Here is a 22,783-nt window from a genome sequence, read left to right as displayed (position 1 = left end):
CCCCCTGCTCTGCACACACTCTCTCTCTCTCTCTCTCTCTCTCTCTGGAAAGAGCCAGAATATTATTTAATATAACTCCGATTGTGCTCATCTGAAAGAAGAACGACGTATACACCTAGGATGGCTTGAAGGTGAGTAAATTATGGGAATTAAAATTTTTGGGTGAACTATTCCTTTAATTATTACATTTTTCATCTTCTCCATTATTTTTCATTACATTTAAACTGCACACATGCAGACATACTGTATATAACAGAAGGAACAAGAAAAAAAGAAAAAAAAGTAATTATTGCACTTTTAGAATAGAGTTCACCATCGAGCCATCTGTCACCATGCCAACAAACTGTATTTGAACACATTTAATAAAGTATGCACTATTTAAAAAAAATGCATTTTACAGCAAGTAGTACAAGTACACTTTCAAGCAAAACATTTCCAAAAATAAATTACAAAAACACACAGTACACTGCTGGAAGTCAGTAAGATTTTCAAGATTTTTATAAGAAATTAATACTTTAATTCAGTAAGGACACATTAAATTGACAGTGACAGAAAATACATTTGTAATGCTACAAAAGTTCTGTTTCTAAACCACAAAAATAGTGTTTTAAATTGTTCACAATATTACAGTTACATTTTTTTATTAAATAAACACAGTTAGAGACTTCTTTCAGAAACATTAAAAAAATCGTACCGACCCCAATCATTAGAAGAGTAGTGTACTGTTAAAAATGAGTATCAAATTTAGATCATGTTGACAGGTAATATGTTTCACTATAGCTGCAGTTACTCAGACAGTACGTCTGTGTGAAGTAGAGGAGAACTGACTTCATACATCCACAAAATAAATACATCACATAAAATAACTCGATAAATAAAGAAATACATAAAAAACACCAAAATTAAGATGATTAAAAGCCACTGAGCTTGTATTGATATTTTAATGCAATGAACATGTTTTCTAACCTTGTCCCATTTTTCTGCATTTCTTTAGCATCTACATTTTTCTTTGAGCAAGTATGACACCAAGTGGCTAACAGGCTTAGTTGCAGAATGTCAAAGTACACTTTCTGTAGCAGCTAGAAACCAATATACTGGTATATAGTATATATATATATATATATAAATCAAACTCTCCCACTGTTACTGTTAAATTATTACTCATGAAAGACACTGGAGTGATAGTACAGGAGATGACAGATAAACACTAAAAGAAGCAAATACAGTGTGTGTGTGTGTGTGTGTGTGTGTGTGTGTGAGTGTGTATTCATAATCATTTAATGCTGTGAACTCCAGTTAGAATGGTTTGCTTCAGGCCATGAGACCATCACCAGCACAAGCACAAGCAGAAGACTTCTAGAAAAGAAGATCTAAGTCATTGGCCTCCTCTCATCTTTTGCTCTCTCTCTTTCTCTCTCTCTCTCTCTCTCTCTCTCTCTCTCTCTCTCTCTCTTAAGCCACTATTAAAGGTAATCCTGTAGTTCACAGAGCTCCGCGCACTGAGTGGACCTCAGAGAAAGAGAGCTAGAAATGTAAAATTCACAGTCGTTTCACTTTGAAGTCGGCACAGCCAGAAGCTAATCAGAGAAAGCTGGCACGCTAGATTTGGCAGGATAAAGGTTTGTGATTATGTTTACTGAAACCCAGCGCTGGGTCTCGAACCTCTAGGGCTTTAATTGAGAGTTTAGCCTGAGAGTTCTCACAGCAGGCTGCCAACAGCAGAAGATATGAAACACAGAAAAATGAGGCCTGCAGAAGAGATGTGTTTGGGTAGAATATGCCTTCTGAGGTACACAGGCATATTAGCGCCTCATGACTCTTCTCTTGTTGTTACCACATCCACACCTTCTCGTTTGACTGTTCAAAGACTTTGTGTAACTCCCATTAAGCATTACACGAGTCTGTTTGTACAGTTATAGCTGCCTTTTAAAAAAAAAATTTATTAAGTAACTTATTTTTAAAATGAAATTTTGTAAGTGACTGTAGCCTACCAGACCAGTCTGGATCTCAAAATTAACTTAGAAAGTCTTTATTAAAGAGTTATAAGCCATGAAACAAACCCATCATTATAAACCAATATGTGTGTGTGTGTGTGTGTTACGAGTGATTACAAGTTAGGTCAAAAGTAATCAAAAAGTAGTACCTAAAATGTGTAATGTCAAATGTGTAAAACTCTCGATTACTTCATTCGCAGTGCTTCGTGGGAGGGTTCTTTTGGCGCAAGTTCTAGCGTTCTTATTGGTGTATATTTCTGTGTAGAATCATGGGTAATGTAGTTTTTCACCAATTCTGTTAAACACAATTATTAAAAAAAAAAAAAAGTTGAAATAAAGCAGCCTGTCGGCTTCAACAAAAGCATTTGCCATCAAGCTCACAGTAGGTCTGTTTTTAAAGATTTATAAGTTAGCATAAAAAAATCAATTCTTCTATTGAGAAAACGAATGGCATTTTTGACATTCTGGAACCCGACTATTGCATTCTATTAGCTGGTTTTATAGAAAACTTGATTGTGACTGGTCAATCATGGAATTGAGCAGTCAAATAATATAATATAATGAGCGGTAAACTAAATAATTTAATGTTGCCCAAGGCAACATATGCAGTACTTTAGACGGCATCCCACCATGGGATCTTTATATAAGAATGGAAGTTAAAGTCGTTGGTGCCACCTTCTGACTTAAAATGGTAGTAAAATGGCCACTGACTCCAGTAAAAATTGATTTTTCTTAAAGGTGGGGTAAGCGATTTCTGGAAGCCAATGTTGACATTTGAAATCACCAAAACAAACACGCCACTACCCCAAAAGGGTCTCACCCCTATTTTGATAGCTCCGCCCCACGTACGCAACCTAGGCGACGATTAGTTCTGTGAAACAAAGCAAAACCAATGTTACACCGTGTCTACACCGGACGTGAGTGGCGCGGCGCGACAAAATACTATAGAACTCATTATAATCAGTGATGCTGTCTACACCATAGATATATACATATCTATGATCTACACTGGATGCGGCGTGGCACGACACGACAAATCTTGTGAAATCTAGCTAACAAAATATATATTGTGTGTTGGAGTGTTCCAGACGCTACACCCGTCACAGGAAACTGCTGCTGCGTTCTATTCATGACGTATTGACACAAATTTCAAATGATTTTCAACAGTCGCTTTGTCCAGTGTAGACACGGTGTTACTCACCGATCGAGAAGAAACAAAGCAACCTCGGCGTCCGATCGCAGGCCTTCCGCTCCTTGAGTTCTCTCCAGCGCTGGAAAGCTGATTCGATATTTACACGGGTCCTACTTCTTTGCCTTATTGCCTTAAGCCTTCTTTTGTTCCGCAGACGTTTTCCTCTTTTGTTTTTTATCCGCCATCTCTATCTTTCTGTCGCTCGGCTCGCTAATGTGAGCACTAAATGCTCTCTCCTCCACATCATAAGTAGACACGGCCCTTACTGCTGATTGGCTACAAGTTTGTTTTGCTATTCGGCCCAAATCTGTTTTCTAAAGCGTTTTTGAAAAATAGCTTACCCCACCTTTAACAGTAAAGTTTTGTAACACTTTACATGTACTTACTGTAGTAATAACAGTAAGTTATGAATAATTACACGATAAACCTAACCCTATAGTACATGGTGTTAAACCGTACTTAAATATGGGCCTGTTTACACCTGGTCACTTCATGTGTTTTCTCTGACCAGATAGTTATTTGATCGTGAAAAGACCAGGTGTAAATGCCCTTCAGTCAATCTACTTTAGGAGGTGGTCTGAGACACATTCCAACTGAAACTGGACAAAATGTAAATGCATATGGTTGTTGAAACCACATATGTAAATTTAACTCCTCCAAAAAATATAAAATAAAATAAAATAAATAAATAGATGATGATAATAAATGTGTGAGAGTGTGTTATAGACATGTCATAGACAGATGTGGCAGTGCTAATGTAAGAAACAATAATGCCACATACAATTGTCCAAAATCTTCTTCATAATAAACACAACAAGCTGACCCTCAGGTCCAGGCCACCTTACAATAAAATTGCAATCAAAACAAATTACCTAAAAACAAAAACAAACAAACAAAAATGTTTAGAGTTCTACATGTAATTTTAACAAGCTGCTTGGTCGATTTTAACAACTTGTTTTAAAAAGATAAAAGAAGAAGAACGTTATACTCATTATATTGCAAGTGGATTCTATGAAAAAAAAAAGATTAAAAGATAACCAAAATCCACCCACTGAATATTATATCTCCCCCTAAGTACTTTATACTGAAGAAGAAAAAAAAACATAAAAAAATCCCAGCACATCCATAAATTATATTGCCCTTATTGGAACAGTGCACAAAGCAGTCAAGACAATTCAATCAAAGCGTATATCACTGAGAGCAGAGCTAACGTTATTTCACCCCAGCGCTGGCTGGAGGAGAGCAGTTTGCGCTCACTGCTCTCGCATACAGAAGAAGCTCATTTATTCTGGAGGGAAGGCAGCTTACACTGTTACAGGCTTTCCAGAGTGAGTGATGAGTTTAGCTGAAAACAACCGTCAAACTGCCTGTATAGAAATGTGAGGGTACGGCAACATGAGAGCATTGAGGAAAGTGCCAGATGTGTGTTTAGAAAACTCTGATTATTATGCATCCAAGCTGAACTTTCAAGGCAAATTTAATTTGCAAAAGCAACCTAATATGAGCATCTCTTATTTATATGCATACGTGCTGTTATATTTTTTTTCCATATTCCCCTAACAATTCTGCTAACGATGAGCAATTCTCTACGTAATTTTGAGGAAAAAATAAAGATGAACTAAAAGAATTGACTCATAAGAGTCATTCGTTTGGGAATAAGACTACACTTGTTTCAGAGTACAGTGTGTTTTTGATTCACTAAAAAGAAATGGCTGATATGAGTCATTTGTTCAGGAATCGGACTACACTAGTTGCAATGTGTGGTTTCGATTCAAAAAAAGAACGGCCTCATAACAGTATGTTTCGGATTCAAACTCAACATCATTTGGTTTGCTAAACTGACAAAGTTTGGCAAATCCAGTTATTGCTTTATACTCAAAAGTGCTCATTGTGTCAATCCATACCTCAGAACCATGCCTTCATTTCCAGGCCAGTCAATCGGATGAATCTGGTGATCTCTGTCAATGCTTGACATTTTTGTGTGCAATATGGATCAGAAAAACTGACAAGAACAGACTGTGGGCATGTCATCCGAGACCAGCATATCATTAACCCAGTAATAAAAACTCTCTTCGTAAGGTTCGCCTGGAGCTTTCGCTTTAAAATGAAAACCAATTACTGTGAGGCAGAACAAATCAAATGCAAAATGTCCCAATAACCATAAAGCAAAACAACTGAGTATGAGTGAAGGGTAGAGGAGGCGTTTCAGGCTCAGAAGAATCTGGAATAGAAATGAAAATAAACTAAGGGTGCTGATGAGCTAAAGTGTCTCTGAAGAATTCTCTTCTCAATTACGGGAACCGTGCTGGCAAAGAGGCTTAACAATATTGGTTATGGGATTTGAAGTGATCTAGGGACAGGCGGCTTGTGTTAAGCATGAGGAGGGAGTTATTAGTCTCTTAATATCTCTCTTCTCTGTGCTCCAACAAAGGTGCCCTTCAAAATCTAAAGCCCTCGGCTAAGAAATCTATTTCTGTACAAGTCCATCTATACATGTTCACCTGGAATTTACATCCTGAGACAAATTAAGAACTGCATGTGCGATCTCGGAGTCATCTTTAGATGAACGTCACACCACTCTTGGTCTCTCTCAACTGTCTGTTTGCATCAAATCCAAGGACTTATGTTACAGGACCACCTAGACACTCCACTTCAACTCCCAAATTTCACACGAACACATGCATTCGGCCCTGTAATCTTGAGCTGAGACTCAAATGGGATAATTATAGAGCCCTGCAGCAGATGACTGGAATCATGTATCATTATTAGGGATTGAGTATAATGCACCATACAGCCAAAACAGCATAATTATAACATGGATTTCAGCCGAATTTAATCTGATAACTCATAACATTAACAACAATTCAATTGGGTATTTAAGGATGGCATAGTCAAGACGAATTACACATTATCTTGAAGTGTTAGTTGGCCAAAAATGAAACTTCTGTCATCAGTTACCTAAATTTGATTCATATACAGAAATGTGCAATGTGTGAGAGAAATGTATGAGAAAAATATTTCACCATTTAAAAAATTGATATTTTGAATAGTGTACAATGAAATGAAAGCTAATTGGGTTTAGTGTTGTTTTGGATCCCTTTAGCTTTCAATATATGGACAAAAACTGTTTAAATGTTTAAACAAATATGTTCTTGAGTGTTCTGCAGAAGTATAAAATTCATACATGTTTGGTAAAACATGAGGGGGATTAAATTATGACAGTATTTTGATGAACTATGACTAAGTCGTATGAACTATGACATTCCTGTCACATTTGCTTTGTTGACATAAGATAAGAATCCTTGAGGTGACCTTTGCTTTTAAAGGGCAGGTGTGATATTGCCTGGAAGAACCGATTGGGTCCTAGTTATTGCGATTGAAGCACATCTCACACAGAAGTCACTTTCAAACCAAGCAGCATTTTGTTAGTCAATGCTGAAAATTGTGAAATCTGCATAGGGAAATATTCCAGAGAGCATTGGATTCCTATAGAAATGGCTGTATTTCATCCACAAAACTGTGCAGTGCGGCGGTAAATGTGACTGCACCTCAGACACTTTGTGCATGCTGCAATAAAAGAAGGTCAGAAGGTTTAACATGACATATGGATGAGTAAATTATAGAATTTAAATTTTTGGCTACACCGTCCCTTTAATATATGAAATGCATAATTCTTGATATGTGACCCTGGACCACAAAACCAGTCATAAGGGACAATTTTTCCATTTATTTGAATACATAAGCTTTCCATTGATGTATGGTTTGTCTATTTGTTAGGATAGGACGAGATACAACTATTTGAAAATCTGGAATCTAAGGGTGCAAAAAAATCTAAATATATCGCATTTAGAACTAAATAAACACAATTAATACCATCCATAAATCATATTCACTTATACATTACAACAAATCATGTAAATGAAGAACAACATAATTTGTCTTTGCTCATTGTTACACCTTCCATTCACCAGCGTGCACTTAGAAAATAATTAGGAGCTACCTGCCTCCTTTAGCATGCATAAAGAAGACAACATAGACTACCTAACTTAGAGCATAACTATTTAGACAAATAATCAAAACATACAAAAATAAATACAAATTTACAAAGGAAGATAAGTATAGGAAAGAAATAAAACACGTTGATGTTATGTTCCAGCTAAAAACAGCAAGTAATTTGCTTCACTGCTACATGTAAATGAATCAGCCTTTTCTAACTAATTTGAATTAGTAAATCAATGATTCACTTATAAAGACGGTGATTTTTTAGTTATATTTAAGGTATCACTTCATAGTTCTATATTCAATCAATTTTTAAAACATTAATGTCGAACCATTACTTTGTAATTGTAATTGTAAATGCAATTGTAATTCGTATCTGCAGTGTAAATGCACTCATTGCATCTTTGAGCTGCATTAAACAGTCTGCGTTAAAACATCTGAAAGCACCTTCAGATGCAGCTTCTGTGCCACTTCTGCAGTGCAAAGATGGATTTTGTTGATAATGATTTTATTTCATCCATTTTTGAATCCATTTTAAATGAAATTTCAACCAATATGTGTCCATCCAAGACCACAGAGAAGAGCATGCTAAATAAACAAAAACTGAGTGCACCTTTAATTTTCAGTGATAATTTGTCCTCCAACTCATTCTTGATACAATATACAAGTATTGGCTTCCTGCTATGATTAAAAAAGACAGAGTTACAACATGTTTTGTGGCTTTTTTTTTTCTTTTTTCAAAAAGTGATTACGGTTAGTGCTGAGTACAACCCCCATATTATAACAATAGACAGAAAGAAAAGGTCTAAAGCAGAGAGAGAGAGAGAGAGAGAGAGAGAGAGAGAGATTGCATGGGCAGCAAGCTAAACTTACAATGGAAGCACTTTGGCCTTAAGTAATTAGATAGTTAAAGCAAAAACGGCAAAGCACTGGTGTGTGCGTTAACCTCATTTTCAAAACGGCATTACTCTACAAAGTGCTGTGCCTATAAATGATAGTATGAAAGCTGCCAGGCTGGCACTTAAGATCAATCAATAACTATAAGTAATGTAAAAAAGAGTCACATAAAAACACTGTGTAGCATATCAATGTGCAAGAGTGTAATGTAGACTCTTTTTCAAAATCAGTTATTATCAACATACTGAAGTATTATTTACCATAACGAGTGACAATATGGAGTGGTGAGAGACATTCTTAAAGAAATAGTTCGCCGAAAATCATTTACCCGCCCTCATGTTGAATTCCTTTCTTCTGTGGAATGTTGACAACATGTTGATGTTTTTTGTGAACTATGCCTTTAAATCCAGTCATATGAGACTCTGGGTAATGCAGTTTCTGTTACAATGACCTTTGCTGTTACAGTCCATATTTTGTATTTCAAAGCGCAGAAAATCTTGAGATAAACAGTAATGCCATGTATGAAATTGCCATTAGTCCCTGAAAGAGCAGATTGGGTCCTAGTTATTGCTTTCTGTAGACAAACATATAAAATATCCTAAAGAGGCCTGAAAGCCGCCCTCTATTAAACTGGAATGGATGATCACATCTAATGTTACAACGTCTTGAAGAATCGATACCGTAGTGTGTGAGTCTCTAAAAGGATCTTTTTTTCAAACGTGTCTCACATGAGTGCAGCTCTTCAGGATCAATTGCACTGCTCAAAATGTCATTTGTGATCCCCAACACGGACAAGATGAGATTATCAGGGCAAATTGATTTTCTTGTTGGACATGACTCTGCCTGGGAAGAGCTTCAAGAAACGTGATGCAATTTTCAGACAGCTTTCCCTAATCTGAGCACATTCTTGAAGTGCACATGGAACAAGATTGTTGCCTTTTCTCCAGCATGCAGTGGTTCATTGACTAACATCATGTGCAGGCCTGTGCTGAGGAGCAGAAATAAAGCTAGTGCACCACAATGACACCAATGTCTGTTGTGTCCTTTGTTCTATTTTTGTTCATAAATCAGACAAATTATTTGTTCATATCTCTGACCACGCATGTTTTACATCCTGGTGAAGAGTACATAATGGGATTTAAGTAATTACATAAATTCTATAATAATATTTTAATAATTACTGAACAGCAATGCATTTTATGGACGACCGTTTCGTGAACCTAGGAGAGGAGGTCATTCTGACTTTGCTATGACAATCTGGTATTTGCTATTGACTGTTCAAATGCGGAGTTTTGCGCATCGTGTGTGTGTGTGCGTGTGTGTGTGTGAGAGAGAGAGCGCGAGAGAGAGAGGGGGTCACATCACAGTGGAGTCAGCTGTCTTAACCGCGGCTTGTGTACTGCAAACACATAGCAGCTTCATCACTGTGTCTGTCACGTGACTCTGTTCCCCTTTCGGGCTCTGTCTTTACATTTATTTTGAAAGATGAAGCTCGCGATTATGGTAAGGGGCGTTACATTTCCGACGAGTGCTTGCGGTGTTCGGCCAATCACAATGCACTGGGTCAGCTGGCCAATCAGAGCAGACTGTGCTTGTCGGAAGGAGGGACTTTGTAGAAAATGAAGCATTTGAGAGAGGCGGGGCATAGAGGACCTACAATAATGTACAGTATTTGAAAAATAATGTGTTTTTTGAACATTAAAGCATGTCAACATATTCTGTTACACCAAATAATGATCTTTAAAAAAGCATCATATGACCCCTTTAATATATTAAGTAATTAAATAATAATATTATGTTTTAACCATTAATAATAATAATGTAATTATTAAAGATCTACAATGTTATTTGCTATTATTTACTAGGTTTTAGTCAATATTGGGCTATTATTCATTATAATGATGTCCAAACATCTTGTTCTGGCTCTCCTCCGGGTGTTATTTGAAATAAAACACCGATCGTGCAGCAGTGTCAGAGTATCTTGTGTCTTACCTGTGCTGATTTCTGCTCTTCCCAGGTGAGCTGCTGTGTTTCTGGAGATGAGTGAAGGGTCTCAGAGTGTTCTTCAGTAAACTGGCCTCAGACGCTTCCTCCAGCTTCAGCTGCGGTATAAGGTGTCCAAACGCCATCTATCCAAACCTCCTGTCTCCTCTTTCAGTCCTCAGATCAAGAATGAAAAGAGCTGAACCCCGGGTTAGTCCCGAGCAGCGCAGCTGTCATTCAGAGTTATAGATCTTTAGCGCTCGCGCTGCACAGAGGAATCAGCACATATTTTCCTTCCATGGCGGGACAGCAAGTGATGAAACGGTGGTGTGATGCTCTGCTGACTCCTTCATTAGCTTTTCCCCCCGTGGATAAGAGAAGAGCACTCCATCGGGCTTTCTCGGGATTACCGGGAACATTATAGGAGCGTGTCAGGCGATGAGCTCACCGGGGCGCATGCGTGTCTGCATCAGGTGCAGCGAAGGCCATGAAATCAAATACCGTTTTACAGAAAATATGTTGTATTTGGCACTTTGATGGACAGCAAAAAAACAAGCAAAAAAACAAAAAGAGCAATGTTATGTTTAATGTTATGTAAATACTAAAAACACATCACTCCCATCTTTATTTGAACCTCTAACTCTAGCACGCTCTATTCTAATTCTAATTTATCTGTTTTCTTTTTTGTTTTCTTTAAAAAAAACACTTGACCCTCAAACACTTGCACTCTCTATTAGTTTTCTAACTGCTTGTTAAAAAATGTGTTTAATTATTTTCCATCATTAAAATATATAAAGAGTATATAAGGCTGAGAATTCGCACCAATGATAAGAGACTTTTATTTATTTATTTATTTATTTAGGACGAAAACCCCCTCTTTGTTCACATTTAGTTTCTTTTCCCAATTTTCTTGTGTGCCTTGCTCTATAATTTAATTAATTGTACTTATGAAAGGCAATTATAAATACATATTTTGTAAGAAACAAGGGGGGAAAAAAATCAAAAGCTACGAAATTAAATTTGACAAAAGTAATTTAAAAAATCAAAACATATTTTAACTCTAATGTCATTTATATGCCATTATAAATAAAAATAAATACAAAATTAAATAAATGAAAATATGTGATGTGCTACATATGTGATGAATGTTCCTGCACTAGATTTTTGTTCCAAAAAAAAAAAGTTTCTGAGAGTCCTAATTAAAGTGTTTAAGCCATTCAGGTTGTTAAAAGTCAAACTGTAAAACAAACCCCATGAATTTGATATTTAAATCATGCTATGCATGACAAAAATGTTCTATCACACACACACAAAAATGCTTCAAAATATTATTTTGGATAATTATAAGTAACGTGCAGTCACGCATCATGTATTGAGGGTGTCAGGAAAAAAATATATATATTTTTTTTTACTTCATGCTTATGCCACATCTAGATATATTAAAGTAATCAAAAGTTAGCAATCTTTTTTTTTCTTACAAAGTTTTCTAGAATCCAGCTTTCCTTCAGACACAATTTCCTCTCAAATCCATCACTAACCTCAAAAAGTATAATCAGGGTGAAATCTTCAATGTACTTTCCACAAATGGGCCACAGGTCTCTGGTGACAGCTCACTAAAACTGAGCCATTAATCTTTGGAAATGTAAGACTGTGAAAGAAGCCGACCCACTGAACTCAACGAGCAACTGGATTTCCCTCATCTGACAGAACTGCATTCATACGAACACAGATGAGAGGTGAGCTGTCTGATGAATGCCGTCTGAGCTCTTTGTTGGCATGAAGGTTTTTAAAAGGAGGATCATGCAGAACGGCTGTTAAATATAACATCCCATTAACTTCTCCAATTGACTTTATAGCCGTTGCGTAATTAGGCTCTGCAGACGGTGAAATGTGCTTTAATTTGGGTCACAAAATGTAATCTTCATCATCTGTAGTGTCACAGGAGACACAAGAAAAAAAGATTGGAAGATGGAAGTGTGCAAAAATATACATGGGCATGTGAATATGAGACACAGTCATAGTTAATCATGAATCATAACTTTGATTCTTACATGGTTTATATCAGTGTTATGTTATCATTAATTAGATATAGGCTAGTTTTTGTTAATATTTTAAATTACTTTTTGTATTTTCAGTTAATATTTTAATTATAGTTAAAGCTACAATCATTTTGTTGTGCTTTCACTTTAAAATAAGGTTCATTAGTAAACATTAATTAATGCATTGATTAACACAATTCATTTATTAATCTTTGTTAACGTTAATCCATAAAAGTACACCTGTTATTGTTAGTTCATGTTAGCCCTGGTCCATTAATAAATATTTACAGATACAACTTTGGATTTTAGTAATATTAGTAAGTGTTGAAATTAATATTAACTGAGATTAATAGATGCGTTACTAGTATTTTACATTATGGATCTATGTTAGCTAATGATTTTTATATGGATTCATTTTCTCGTTAACCCTAAAAGACAATGCAATGCAGTGCAAAATTCAAAATTTATTCTTTGGAACATCGTAAGCATAATGATTTTTCTCTGTCCTAGAAAAGATTAACTGAGAGAAGTTTTGTTGTTTATTGATTGATTGATTGATTTTTTTAAGCTTAAGCTCCTGATGGGAATAATTCAACACACACACACACACACACACACACACAAACATTCTGACTGGCACAAACCATATTTATCCCTGGCAAATTTAATGTATTGAATTTGTCAGTTGTTTTATGCTTGTGCTTGCTTTGCTGCAAATATACTGATTATAATGTTGTGTGTGTGTGTTTTTTATGGACATATGGCCTTAAATTTGTCCAGATTTGCCTACTTCCTACTATATAGGAGGAAAAGGGTATATGAGAAGAGTATATGTGACCCTGGAGCACAAAAGCAGTCTTAAGTCGCCGGGGTATATTTGTAGCAATAGCCAAACATACATTGTATGGGTCAAAATTATTGATTTTTCTTTTATGCCAAAAATCATTAGAATATTAAGTAAAGATTATGTTCCATGAAGATATTTTGTACATTTCCTACCGTAAATATATCAAAACTTAATTTTTGATTAGCAATATGCATTGCTAAGACAACATTTGGACAACTTTAAAGGCGATTTTCTCAGTATTTGTATTTTTTTTTGCACCCTCAGATTCCAGATTTTTAACCAAACCATACATCAATGGAACGCTTATTTATTCAGCTTTCAGATGATGTATAAATCTCAATTTTGAAAAATTGACCCTTATGACTGGTTTTGTGGTCCAGGGTCACATATGTCCGAAATCATATTATTCATACCTGAAAAAGCTAATCAAGATCTTCAGGACTACTACAACGTGACAGGTGAGTTTGATCTGGGCTGGAGCTAAACTTTGGAAAAGAGTTGAGAAACCCAGCCCTAAATTCTCAGCTGAAGGTTTTAAAAGTGCAATCGAATTGGAACATAGTGTGTTTGAAAAAGTCACGACAACAATGTAAATGTCATCTTCATTTAAATGATAATTTGCTGAATCGAGGATGCATGAAACTGGAGTGTGGGAATATTATTGCTGTCTAATGATATCACTTGTTTCACTCATTTCACTGTGTCTACATAATAGCTCAAATCTAATTATAATAGTTTTTGAATAATATTTGAATTACACCTCTTTTGTTTTCAGCATAATTTCCACATTGCTGATGATAAAGGTAATTTTGTTTCTCTCTACACACAAATGTGTGTGGTTTCGCTTTGGACTAATCAAATAATGGGCTGCCAAATAGCTCGTCGTTGAATATTTTATTTGCAAATGAAGTATTAATAACTCAGAGTCCGTAAAAATATACAATTTTTTACTTGTAGAGGGACATATTTACAAGAATGGAATTTCTTCAAAATGAACAAACTGGTTTACAAAACTCAAAATGTGTGCAACAGCAAAGAGAAATGAAGAGCATGAGTATTTTCCCTTCCGTCTCACCAGACGAGTACTCACGGGCAAATACAGGCCCGAGTTCCCACATTCACAAACAAAAGAAAAACAACAAAAAAATCCCTCAAGATAACGGAGGAAAGCACAGTAAATGTTAAAACAAAGCAATGTGAATGGAAAAAAAGAGACAGAGAGGATGTTGGTCATATTTACACTTACATATTCAGCCGAATACAGGTATGAACACAGAAGCAAAGCATTCCCAATATCTGACCTTTAGGCCATAACATGCAATCTCTTTGCTTTTCCAACGGAAAATAATTCCCTTTTACACCCCTCGAAGTAACACATACTGCTACAGTTTCTAAGAGGAGTCGAAGGAGCCGTTTTAGACATAGGACATTATTTTATAATGGGTAACAATGATCGGTTAGAGGCTACAGACAGTCAAGTACGTCTTTTAAATAGAGTGTTATCTCAAAAATACATCGCAGATGGACCTTAACTCATTCTCTGGATTGAGCTCCCATTCAAAACTGAATGTCCTCATGCAACGTGAGCACCACTTCAGATGCTTTGGCGGCTCTATGGAAGAGTGTGCATACACTGATGGTTTCTAAACACCATGCCAGCTCTTTAACAGTGTTGAAATAAAATCCACTAAAGATTCATTGTCTGAGGATATAGACCGGTTCTTCTTGCTGGGAGATGCTGGGGAGGACTAAGAAAGGAATACAAATCACCTCAAGTGCCTGAATGTAAGAACGGAACTGCTGGAAGGCAAGCTTTCAATCAGCTTTCCTTGTAATAAAGTGGGCCGATCTTGGCTAGTTTGGTGCTGTAATGTCCTAAAACAGAAAAAGGACCAAAATAAACATACAACAACGGCTCTGTTCCAAAACCTACAGAGCTGCCTATGTAGGCAGCATTTTAAAGCATATAAGGCTGTTCCAAAAGGTTCTGATATACCTTCCGATGGCAGCATCACCTGGATTCATATAATGCAATTGCATGATGAATTGCAATAAGCTCAGATAAATCTAATTAAAATTGACTATTTTAGTCAATATTTGTGTCTTATTTATTTTTATTCTGAAACACTGTACATATGGAGCAATTGTTCTTTTAGCTTAGTAAACTGTATTGAAATCAGAATCCTCAACCTTTAATTTCAGAGTTTGGTATTAGCAGGGTCCTACTTTAACAGCATGTTATAGGTTAGGATAAGTCAGCCTTGGAGGCTCTTCACCTATGTAGGCAGTAGACAGCAAGGCAGCATTTTGTAAATTGCAATCACCTGATGCATTTCAATCAGAAAAAAAAACTTCCATCCAAGATGGTGGACAATGAGTGATTCATGATCCATGATTCTGCTAAGGCAGGGGTACCCAAACTCGGTCCTGGAGGGCCGGTGTTTTGCAGAGTTTAGCTCCAACTTGCCTCAACACACCTGCCTTCAAGTTTCTAGTATGCCTATTAAGAGCTTGATTAGCTGGTTCAGGTGTGTTTAATTGAGGTTGGAGCTAAACTCTTCAGGACACCAGCCCTCCAGGACCGAGTTTGGGCACCCCTGTGCTAAGGAATCTTCACCAATCAGAGAATCACAACAAGCAAACCGCGCCAAATAAACTCCTTAGCTCCCGTCCAATTGTCTATTTAGGTATATACAGTATCACTCGCAGTGGTTTCATGGGATTGTAGTTATTTCCCTCAATAAAGTTGTACATTTGTCTTATTTTCCAATGTTCAAATATATTTTTGCTTCAGATCAGTTTTTCATGTTGTGATTCACCTCGTAACTGTGATTCATGGCTTATAATGCTTGAATGAAGACTTTTTAAAAATCAGTCTATGGGAAAAATACTTCAGGAACCAAGGCCACTGAAAGTGGACTGGCACTATTGCACTCTATTAGGATGCTAACCTTTGAGCCAGATACCTATATAGGCAGTAGACAGCAAGGCAGCTCAATAGGTTTTGGAACAGAGCCAATATTTCAACACTTGGACAAGAAGAGTAACTGCCTACAAAAACCCCAAACTCGGTCCTGGAGGGCCGGTGTCTTGCAGAGTTTAGCTCCAACTTGCCTCAACACACCTGCCTTCAAGTTTCTAGTATGCCTATTAAGAGCTTGATTAGCTGGTTCAGGTGTGTTTAATTGAGGTTGGAGCTAAACTCTTCAGGACACCAGCCCTCCAGGACCGAGTTTGGGCACCCCTGTGCTAAGGAATCTTCACCAATCAGAGAATCACAACAAGCAAACCGCGCCAAATAAACTCCTTAGCTCCCGTCCAATTGTCTATTTACGTATATACAGTATCACTCGCAGTGGTTTCATGGGATTGTAGTTATTTCCCTCAATAAAGTTGTACATTTGTCTTATTTTCCAATGTTCAAATATATTTTTGCTTCAGATCAGTTTTTCATGTTGTGATTCACCTCGTAACTGTGATTCATGGCTTATAATGCTTGAATGAAGACTTTTTAAAAATCAGTCTATGGGAAAAATACTTCAGGAACCAAGGCCACTGAAAGTGGACTGGCACTATTGCACTCTATTAGGATGCTAACCTTTGAGCCAGATACCTATATAGGCAGTAGACAGCAAGGCAGCTCAATAGGTTTTGGAACAGAGCCAATATTTCAACACTTGGACAAGAAGAGTAACTGCCTACAAAAACAGCCATATTGTGAAGGCCCAACTGGATGGGTTTCGTCTCGCTCTGTTTAGGGGGTAAAGGTATTGGGGTTTGGACCCTGTGTTCTCCTTACAATTCCCATCATTCACTCCCCACTCTGCATGACAGCCCATCCATCACACTTACTGACAACAGTTCAGCCAGCAACACCGCCTACACCGCCTCGTGGAGAATGCGGCTCTGGAGAGCGCGTCTCGAGTGTGTCTCTATTTATGAGGTCGTGTTAGGCTGTGTACACTTGGGAAGTAGTGTGTGTGTGTACACTTGGGAAGAAGTATATCGGTGTGTATCCAACACAATTGCTGGGGAAGGTAACAGGAAGGCGGCAAATTGGCATAGGCAGCACTCGGCTACATTACAGACTGCATCCCAATAAGAATGACGAACAAGGTTGGCACGTACACTTGAAAGTGGCCCAAACAGAGTGTTGTATGCTTGCTTCCTCACGTCTTATGGCTTTCCTCTCTTAAATATTAAGGTCCATCAATGGCAGATATACAAGTAGCCATTAAGTAGGAAATTATTTTACTTATTAAAGGGAGCTTAGCGGGTCAGGGGCTACAATGACCAATTATTACTCTCTGAAAATGCATAATACCTCATCTACATATTTATTATGGCCTATAACCCCAATCTTCAACTGATGACTTAAAGGATATTGTGTGCGTATATTTATCTGTATGTACAATATAAAACAGCATCATGACTACAGAGTGTACATTATTCGTGGGGCTGCGTTTGGTCCGCCTCTTTGTGCCAGAGCGCTCTCTTTCCCTCCGCTGATGGGGGCTGTTTTACACGTGGCTTGCTTTTTTTTTGTCTGGTACATTGCAAAGAACCAAGGACAAAAGCAATCTCGGGGGATGAATTCACTGTGAAGGCACACAAAACAGGCAACTTGTCCATTTCAAATTTCACAAATGCACCAAGCAAGGTCTTCCCAGGGGCTTCGAGACACCGCTAATGGAGAGGGTTTTGACAGCGCTTGGCGGAGGCTTGGCACAAAGAGCTAGTCATCTTGAGACAGCTTGTTGTTAGAGGGTCCTAGGAGAGTCCTGGGACGGTACCATGGTGCATACACAAACTAGAAGGAGAGTACCGCAAATGTGCACACATGCACTAGTTTCACACACGCTCTGTTCATAAGTCCCTGTTATGGCATTCCCTTTCATTTACTTGTCCACAGAACTATGAGATTACAGTCCCAAGTTACTTGTGCCTCATATGCTATTATGCAGTACCGCTGGGTATTCTAGAAAAGAAGGAAAAAATAAATAAAAAACAAAACTATCTTCGACTTATACACATTCATAGTATTCGTGACAGGTTTTGGTTTCAGTATCATTGGAAATACAGGTAACAAATATACCGCAGTCGATATGTAATACAAACTTAAGTCCATGAAACACTGAGGATGACATCCGAAACCAGACCGCAGACTTTCTGTCAAGGACATACAGTACACTCCATGTATATACACAGATTTAACTGCAAAAATTCATAGCAGTGTGTAGAGAGCAGTTGACACACAGGGGGAATTCACTAAGGATCAATTGCACCCGCCAATGGTATTGTCGATTTCCAGACGTCGTGTTTTTAACACCCAGTTCACGAATTGTGCAAATCACTCGCTGTGACACTGGCTGCGTTCTGAGTGCTAGATTGTGAAGGATACAGCAGATTACTGCAATCTGGTGTACTTTACTGAGAATGTACATACAGCAATGCAAGGCACCTGAAACTGTGATTAAAGTGCGCTTGACTGCATCACACATTGGGATATCATTTGATAGTCAACTTCAGACATTCTACTAAGTAACTTTGCAACTACATGACAACTAATTCTCATTAGAGTATTAGTAGACTGTTAGGTTAGGATTAGGGTTAATAGAATAAGTTGACGAACTTGAAAACTTATAATCAGTTGAATGTCTGTTGGGAACCATCACAATAAAGTTTTAGCAGATATTAAGTAGACAGTCTAATACTCTAATGACTGCTAGTTGACATGTAGTTGCAAAGTTACTTATAGCTATTGGAAGTGGACTACCAAAATAAAGGTTTACCAGATACAATGCTCTTCTTCCATCATTTAATCATCATTTGATGAATTATCACTGCTTTCCATCTGCATCTGTGGGCAGTAATAGCAAAACATTAGGAGCAGTGATTTTTGATGAAAATATACAATATCAGCCTAATTTACATAGAAAAAGTGGGTTTGCGCAAAAACCAATGACAACGGCATCATTTAAATGGGTGTTTTTTATGAAATATAATGTGCTAAGGTAGCGAAACCGTCCAGTGAATTCGCCCCACAGTGTGTTACATGATGACTGAACTGTTAAAGTCCCTCTGTGTCACTACATCAATGACACGGCGTCATCCACGTGCTGAAATGTCCATCGGGGACCATTTCTTCCGATCACTTCACTTATTTTCAGTGGTTTGTTAAGGTATTAATAAGATTGCCTTTGATTTTGATATCTGAGCCATAGTCGATGTTGCATTGCATTCTGGGAAAATTTAATGGGAATGAGATGGACAGTTCATGTTCCCAGAGCTGCCCCCACGTCTTCGACAGAAACAACAGGTTCTTGGATAATATCCTTCATTTCTCTTCAGAATCGGCTGGTCCTTCCTCTCGCCATCATGCTTCATAAACCCAGCCAGCCCTTGGACCTTTAGCCTCTCTGATGCATTAAATAAATAAACTGCACTTGGGGAAATCTTTCCACCCCACCGCCCACAAAGCCTTCAAGAGCTCAAAAAGAGAAAGCAAAACAAAAAATGTGAAAAAGGGTCAGACTGTGCCAAGAGATCAAAAGAAGGGGAGAGAACCAAAGAATGAGAATAAAAATAATTTTTCTTCAGTTCCTCCCTTGTTTTCTTTTTTTAATACTTCAGAAGGGGGCAAGCACTGTGTATTTTCCCTTTTAAATATGCATTCATCTTTTTAGATTTTATATGATTGATTTTATTTTTTAATTATGGTTTTATTTTTTGTGTGTATTTTATTTTTCCAATCGTAGTTGCAACTTTTGGAAGAGTCACTGTTGGGTGTCTTGTACGGAGACCCGCACCAGGGTGCGCTTCCTTTACTCTCTACACTGTCTGAAAGGCCTTGCTTTGAGCAGGGACCAAGACGCCCGCCGGGATGGCTATGCCCACTGGAGGATTGGGGGGTCTGAATTTTGGGGTGGCCGGGGGTTCTGGGGTTTTAGGCACGACCTGCGTGTAGGCCGGGGGAGATTGGGGGAACCCGTGGGGCTGACCGTTCTCCTTGAGGGCGGCGACAGCGGGTGGCCGTGGACGCTGGCCTCGGGGGGCGCTATTGTGCACCATGGACTGTGTGGAGGAGGCACCGGAGCGGGAGCTGCCAGAGCGAGATGAGGAGAGGGAGTTGGGCTTCACCAGCTTGGCTTTAGGAGCTTCTGCATCCTCTCTGCAAAAGTAACAGAAATATTGACATTGGTTACAGATGTCAAAAATATCGGTACATTGATACCAAATCAATCAATCAATCAATCAATCAATCAATCAATCAATCAATCAATCAATCAATCGTAGTCTAGAATTGTAGTCTGGACCACCATTGCCACCATTTTACATACATTTATAAATAATGAAATACAATAAAATATATATATATATATATATATATATTATAATATAAATTAATAAATATACATGTAAATAAAACAAACAAAGAAACAAACAAAGAAATAAATAAATTTGTGCCGTCAATATATGATATAAATTATATGAATATAAATATATACATGTAAATACGTAAATATTTTCAAAATATATGCTGTATGTGTGTCTTAGACATCAAAGATTAAGGTTGCAGAGAGCTTTCTTATAACAAGGTTACTCCAGTATTACAAAAATAAATGACCTAAACATGCTAAACTGGGATAATACTCCACAACTGAACATAGCGAGAGATCCTACTGTGGCCTGACACCCAACGTACGCAGGAACACTCCCCGTATGTTTGTCTGTGCATAATTCAGAGATACTGTACAGCCGTGCTTTGTGGCTGCATTATTGATGTGAACACAAACAGTACAGTTCTGTCACTATAGACCTAAAAACAGCTGTCTGATGTATTACGAAGATTGTCCTGAAGAAAATATGAGGAGTGTACCGTCCTGAACTCAAAAACACAGTCACAGTCTCTGCTGCAGGAATATTAAGAGTTAAAGTGGATCTATAAAAACACAATCAATACTGAGATCTCACCTGATCTCATTAGGCGTCTCCTCCTCCTCATATTTCTTCTTCTCCTTCTTGCGGAAGACCAGCCAGATGATGAGAATGAGGAGCAGAACGCCGAATGAAACACCAACCACGGCTCCAGCCACCACACCTATGCCCCGCACATCTGCACACAGCAGCACATCTGTCACGCCTCATTACATCACATCGCATCTTCATATGATGACAAGTAAAATACAAAACTAAATCATTATAGTTATTTACAGTAGGGTGCAAAAGTCTGACAACACAAGTGAAAATGCTAATATTTTGTATTCTTTCAAAGCTTGTTACTGAATTAAATTAAGATAATTGTAACTTTTATCTCACAATTCAATTTTTAAGAGATTGCAGATGTGAGAAATAAAGCCAGAATGTCAGAATATAAACTTGTCAGAATTGTGAGATAAAAAGTCTTTCATTCACTCATTCATTCATTCATATTATTATTTTTTTTTTTAGTGGCGGAAACAAGCTTCAATGCTTTTCGGTACAAAAACAATAATTACAAATTACATTTACATATACAAATATGTATTTAAGAATTTACACATATATAAATGTGCAACATTAATTATAGCCTGGTAAAGGTGTGTTCTAAGGTGTAGTCGTGCAAACTGGAGAGACATCTGGCTCCTTAATTGTGATAAAATGATTTTGTTTAGTGTGGCTTACTCCTTTAAAAAAATCCATATTCCTATGAAGATGTACATCAATGGTAAAATGGTTTATTACAACATTACATGAGCTTCTATAAGCAATCATTTTATTATAAAAAAATCTCATTTCAGCTATGACCGACTGTCTACAAGCTATGTTTAATTTTATTCATATGCAATTGTTTGTTTTACATCAATGCACATGGATATGAATCAAATATAACATCTGTTATTAGCACTTAAAGGTGCAGCAAATTATTTTTAATCTCATTAGAAACTTTAAAATAATTTCCTCTCATATGAGATGAAAAGTCATATACCAGTCATATTATAAGACTAATAACATAATTTTTTGGTAATATCTTTCCCAGTTGTTATTAAAGCTAATATTAACAAAGCTTAATAAATATTGTAACAAATTAATTGCTTATTGTTTGTAAATGTTAGTTAATGCAATTCATGTGACTTTATTACAAAGTGTTACTTTTTCACATAGAGCAGGTTGCCTCATTGGTTATTTTGATTGATTAATAAATTAATCATACCTGACTGCTAATAGCTCATTTCTACAGTACCTGAAAACTCATGCCGCTGGGTGTCAGTATAAGTTCACTGTCATATCGGCTAGCACTACATAAATAACATTTACTGAGTGCATCTTTAAGAGCCATTTATTTTTGTTTGACAAAGAGCTTTTGATTTGTTCACTGTTTAAACGTTATATTAGCAATGGAGCCCATATGGTACAGTAGTTACATTTTATTAGTGTTCTCATGAGATGTCTTGCGAGTGAAACTGAATTAGGCAGACCCAAATTAAACTGTGCCAGCCACAACTGCGAAATGCCTCTTTCACATAAATTCTTTTCATTTCCTGTGTTGAGAAAGACTAGCACAAGGCCTAAGTGCAGGACAGTTGTCAAGTGTTTATATAACCCTCTCAATCTTTTCCTCTGGTGAGCATTAAATTCTTCTGCCTCTTCCAAAACCATTACACACAAACACTGAAGGATGGCTGTTTGAGCAAGACTGATGACAAATAGCCACACTCTGGCTTTCTTTAGTTCCCAGTGCTCAATGAAAGTGTGTGTTTGTGTGTGTGTGTGTGTGTGTGAGAGAGAGAGAGAGAGAGAGAGAGAGAGAGAGAGAGAGAGAGAGAGAGAGAGAGAGAGACAGAGGGAGATG

General features: G+C 37.3%; 1 protein-coding gene and 1 long non-coding RNA gene across 2 annotated transcripts in view; both read right to left on the bottom strand.

Moving 5' to 3' along the window:
- Positions 1-13,832: 13,832 nt before the first annotated feature.
- Positions 13,833-15,269, bottom strand: LOC107560131 (uncharacterized). The gene is made up of 2 exons (XR_001605693.1): positions 14,948-15,269; positions 13,833-14,826 (listed from the first exon to the last, which is right to left on the bottom strand). It is a non-coding gene; the product is annotated as an uncharacterized lncRNA (long non-coding RNA).
- Positions 15,270-17,486: 2,217 nt separating this feature from the next.
- LOC107560128 (CXADR-like membrane protein) overlaps positions 17,487-22,783 on the bottom strand; it is a 21,209-nt gene continuing 15,912 nt past the window's right edge. Inside the window, exons 5-6 of the mRNA XM_016244211.1 lie at positions 20,926-21,067; positions 17,487-20,122 (exon numbers count right to left, since the gene is read on the bottom strand). Coding sequence (XP_016099697.1) covers positions 19,783-20,122; positions 20,926-21,067 — 482 coding nt within the window. The 3' untranslated portion in view covers positions 17,487-19,782. The remainder of the gene's footprint in view (positions 20,123-20,925; positions 21,068-22,783) is intronic.

This window comes from Sinocyclocheilus grahami, unplaced genomic scaffold (assembly GCF_001515645.1).
Source record: "Sinocyclocheilus grahami isolate Dianchi unplaced genomic scaffold, SAMN03320097.WGS_v1.1 scaffold711.1, whole genome shotgun sequence".
Taxonomy (NCBI): domain Eukaryota; kingdom Metazoa; phylum Chordata; class Actinopteri; order Cypriniformes; family Cyprinidae; genus Sinocyclocheilus; species Sinocyclocheilus grahami.
This window is presented reverse-complemented; position numbering and strand designations above follow the sequence as displayed.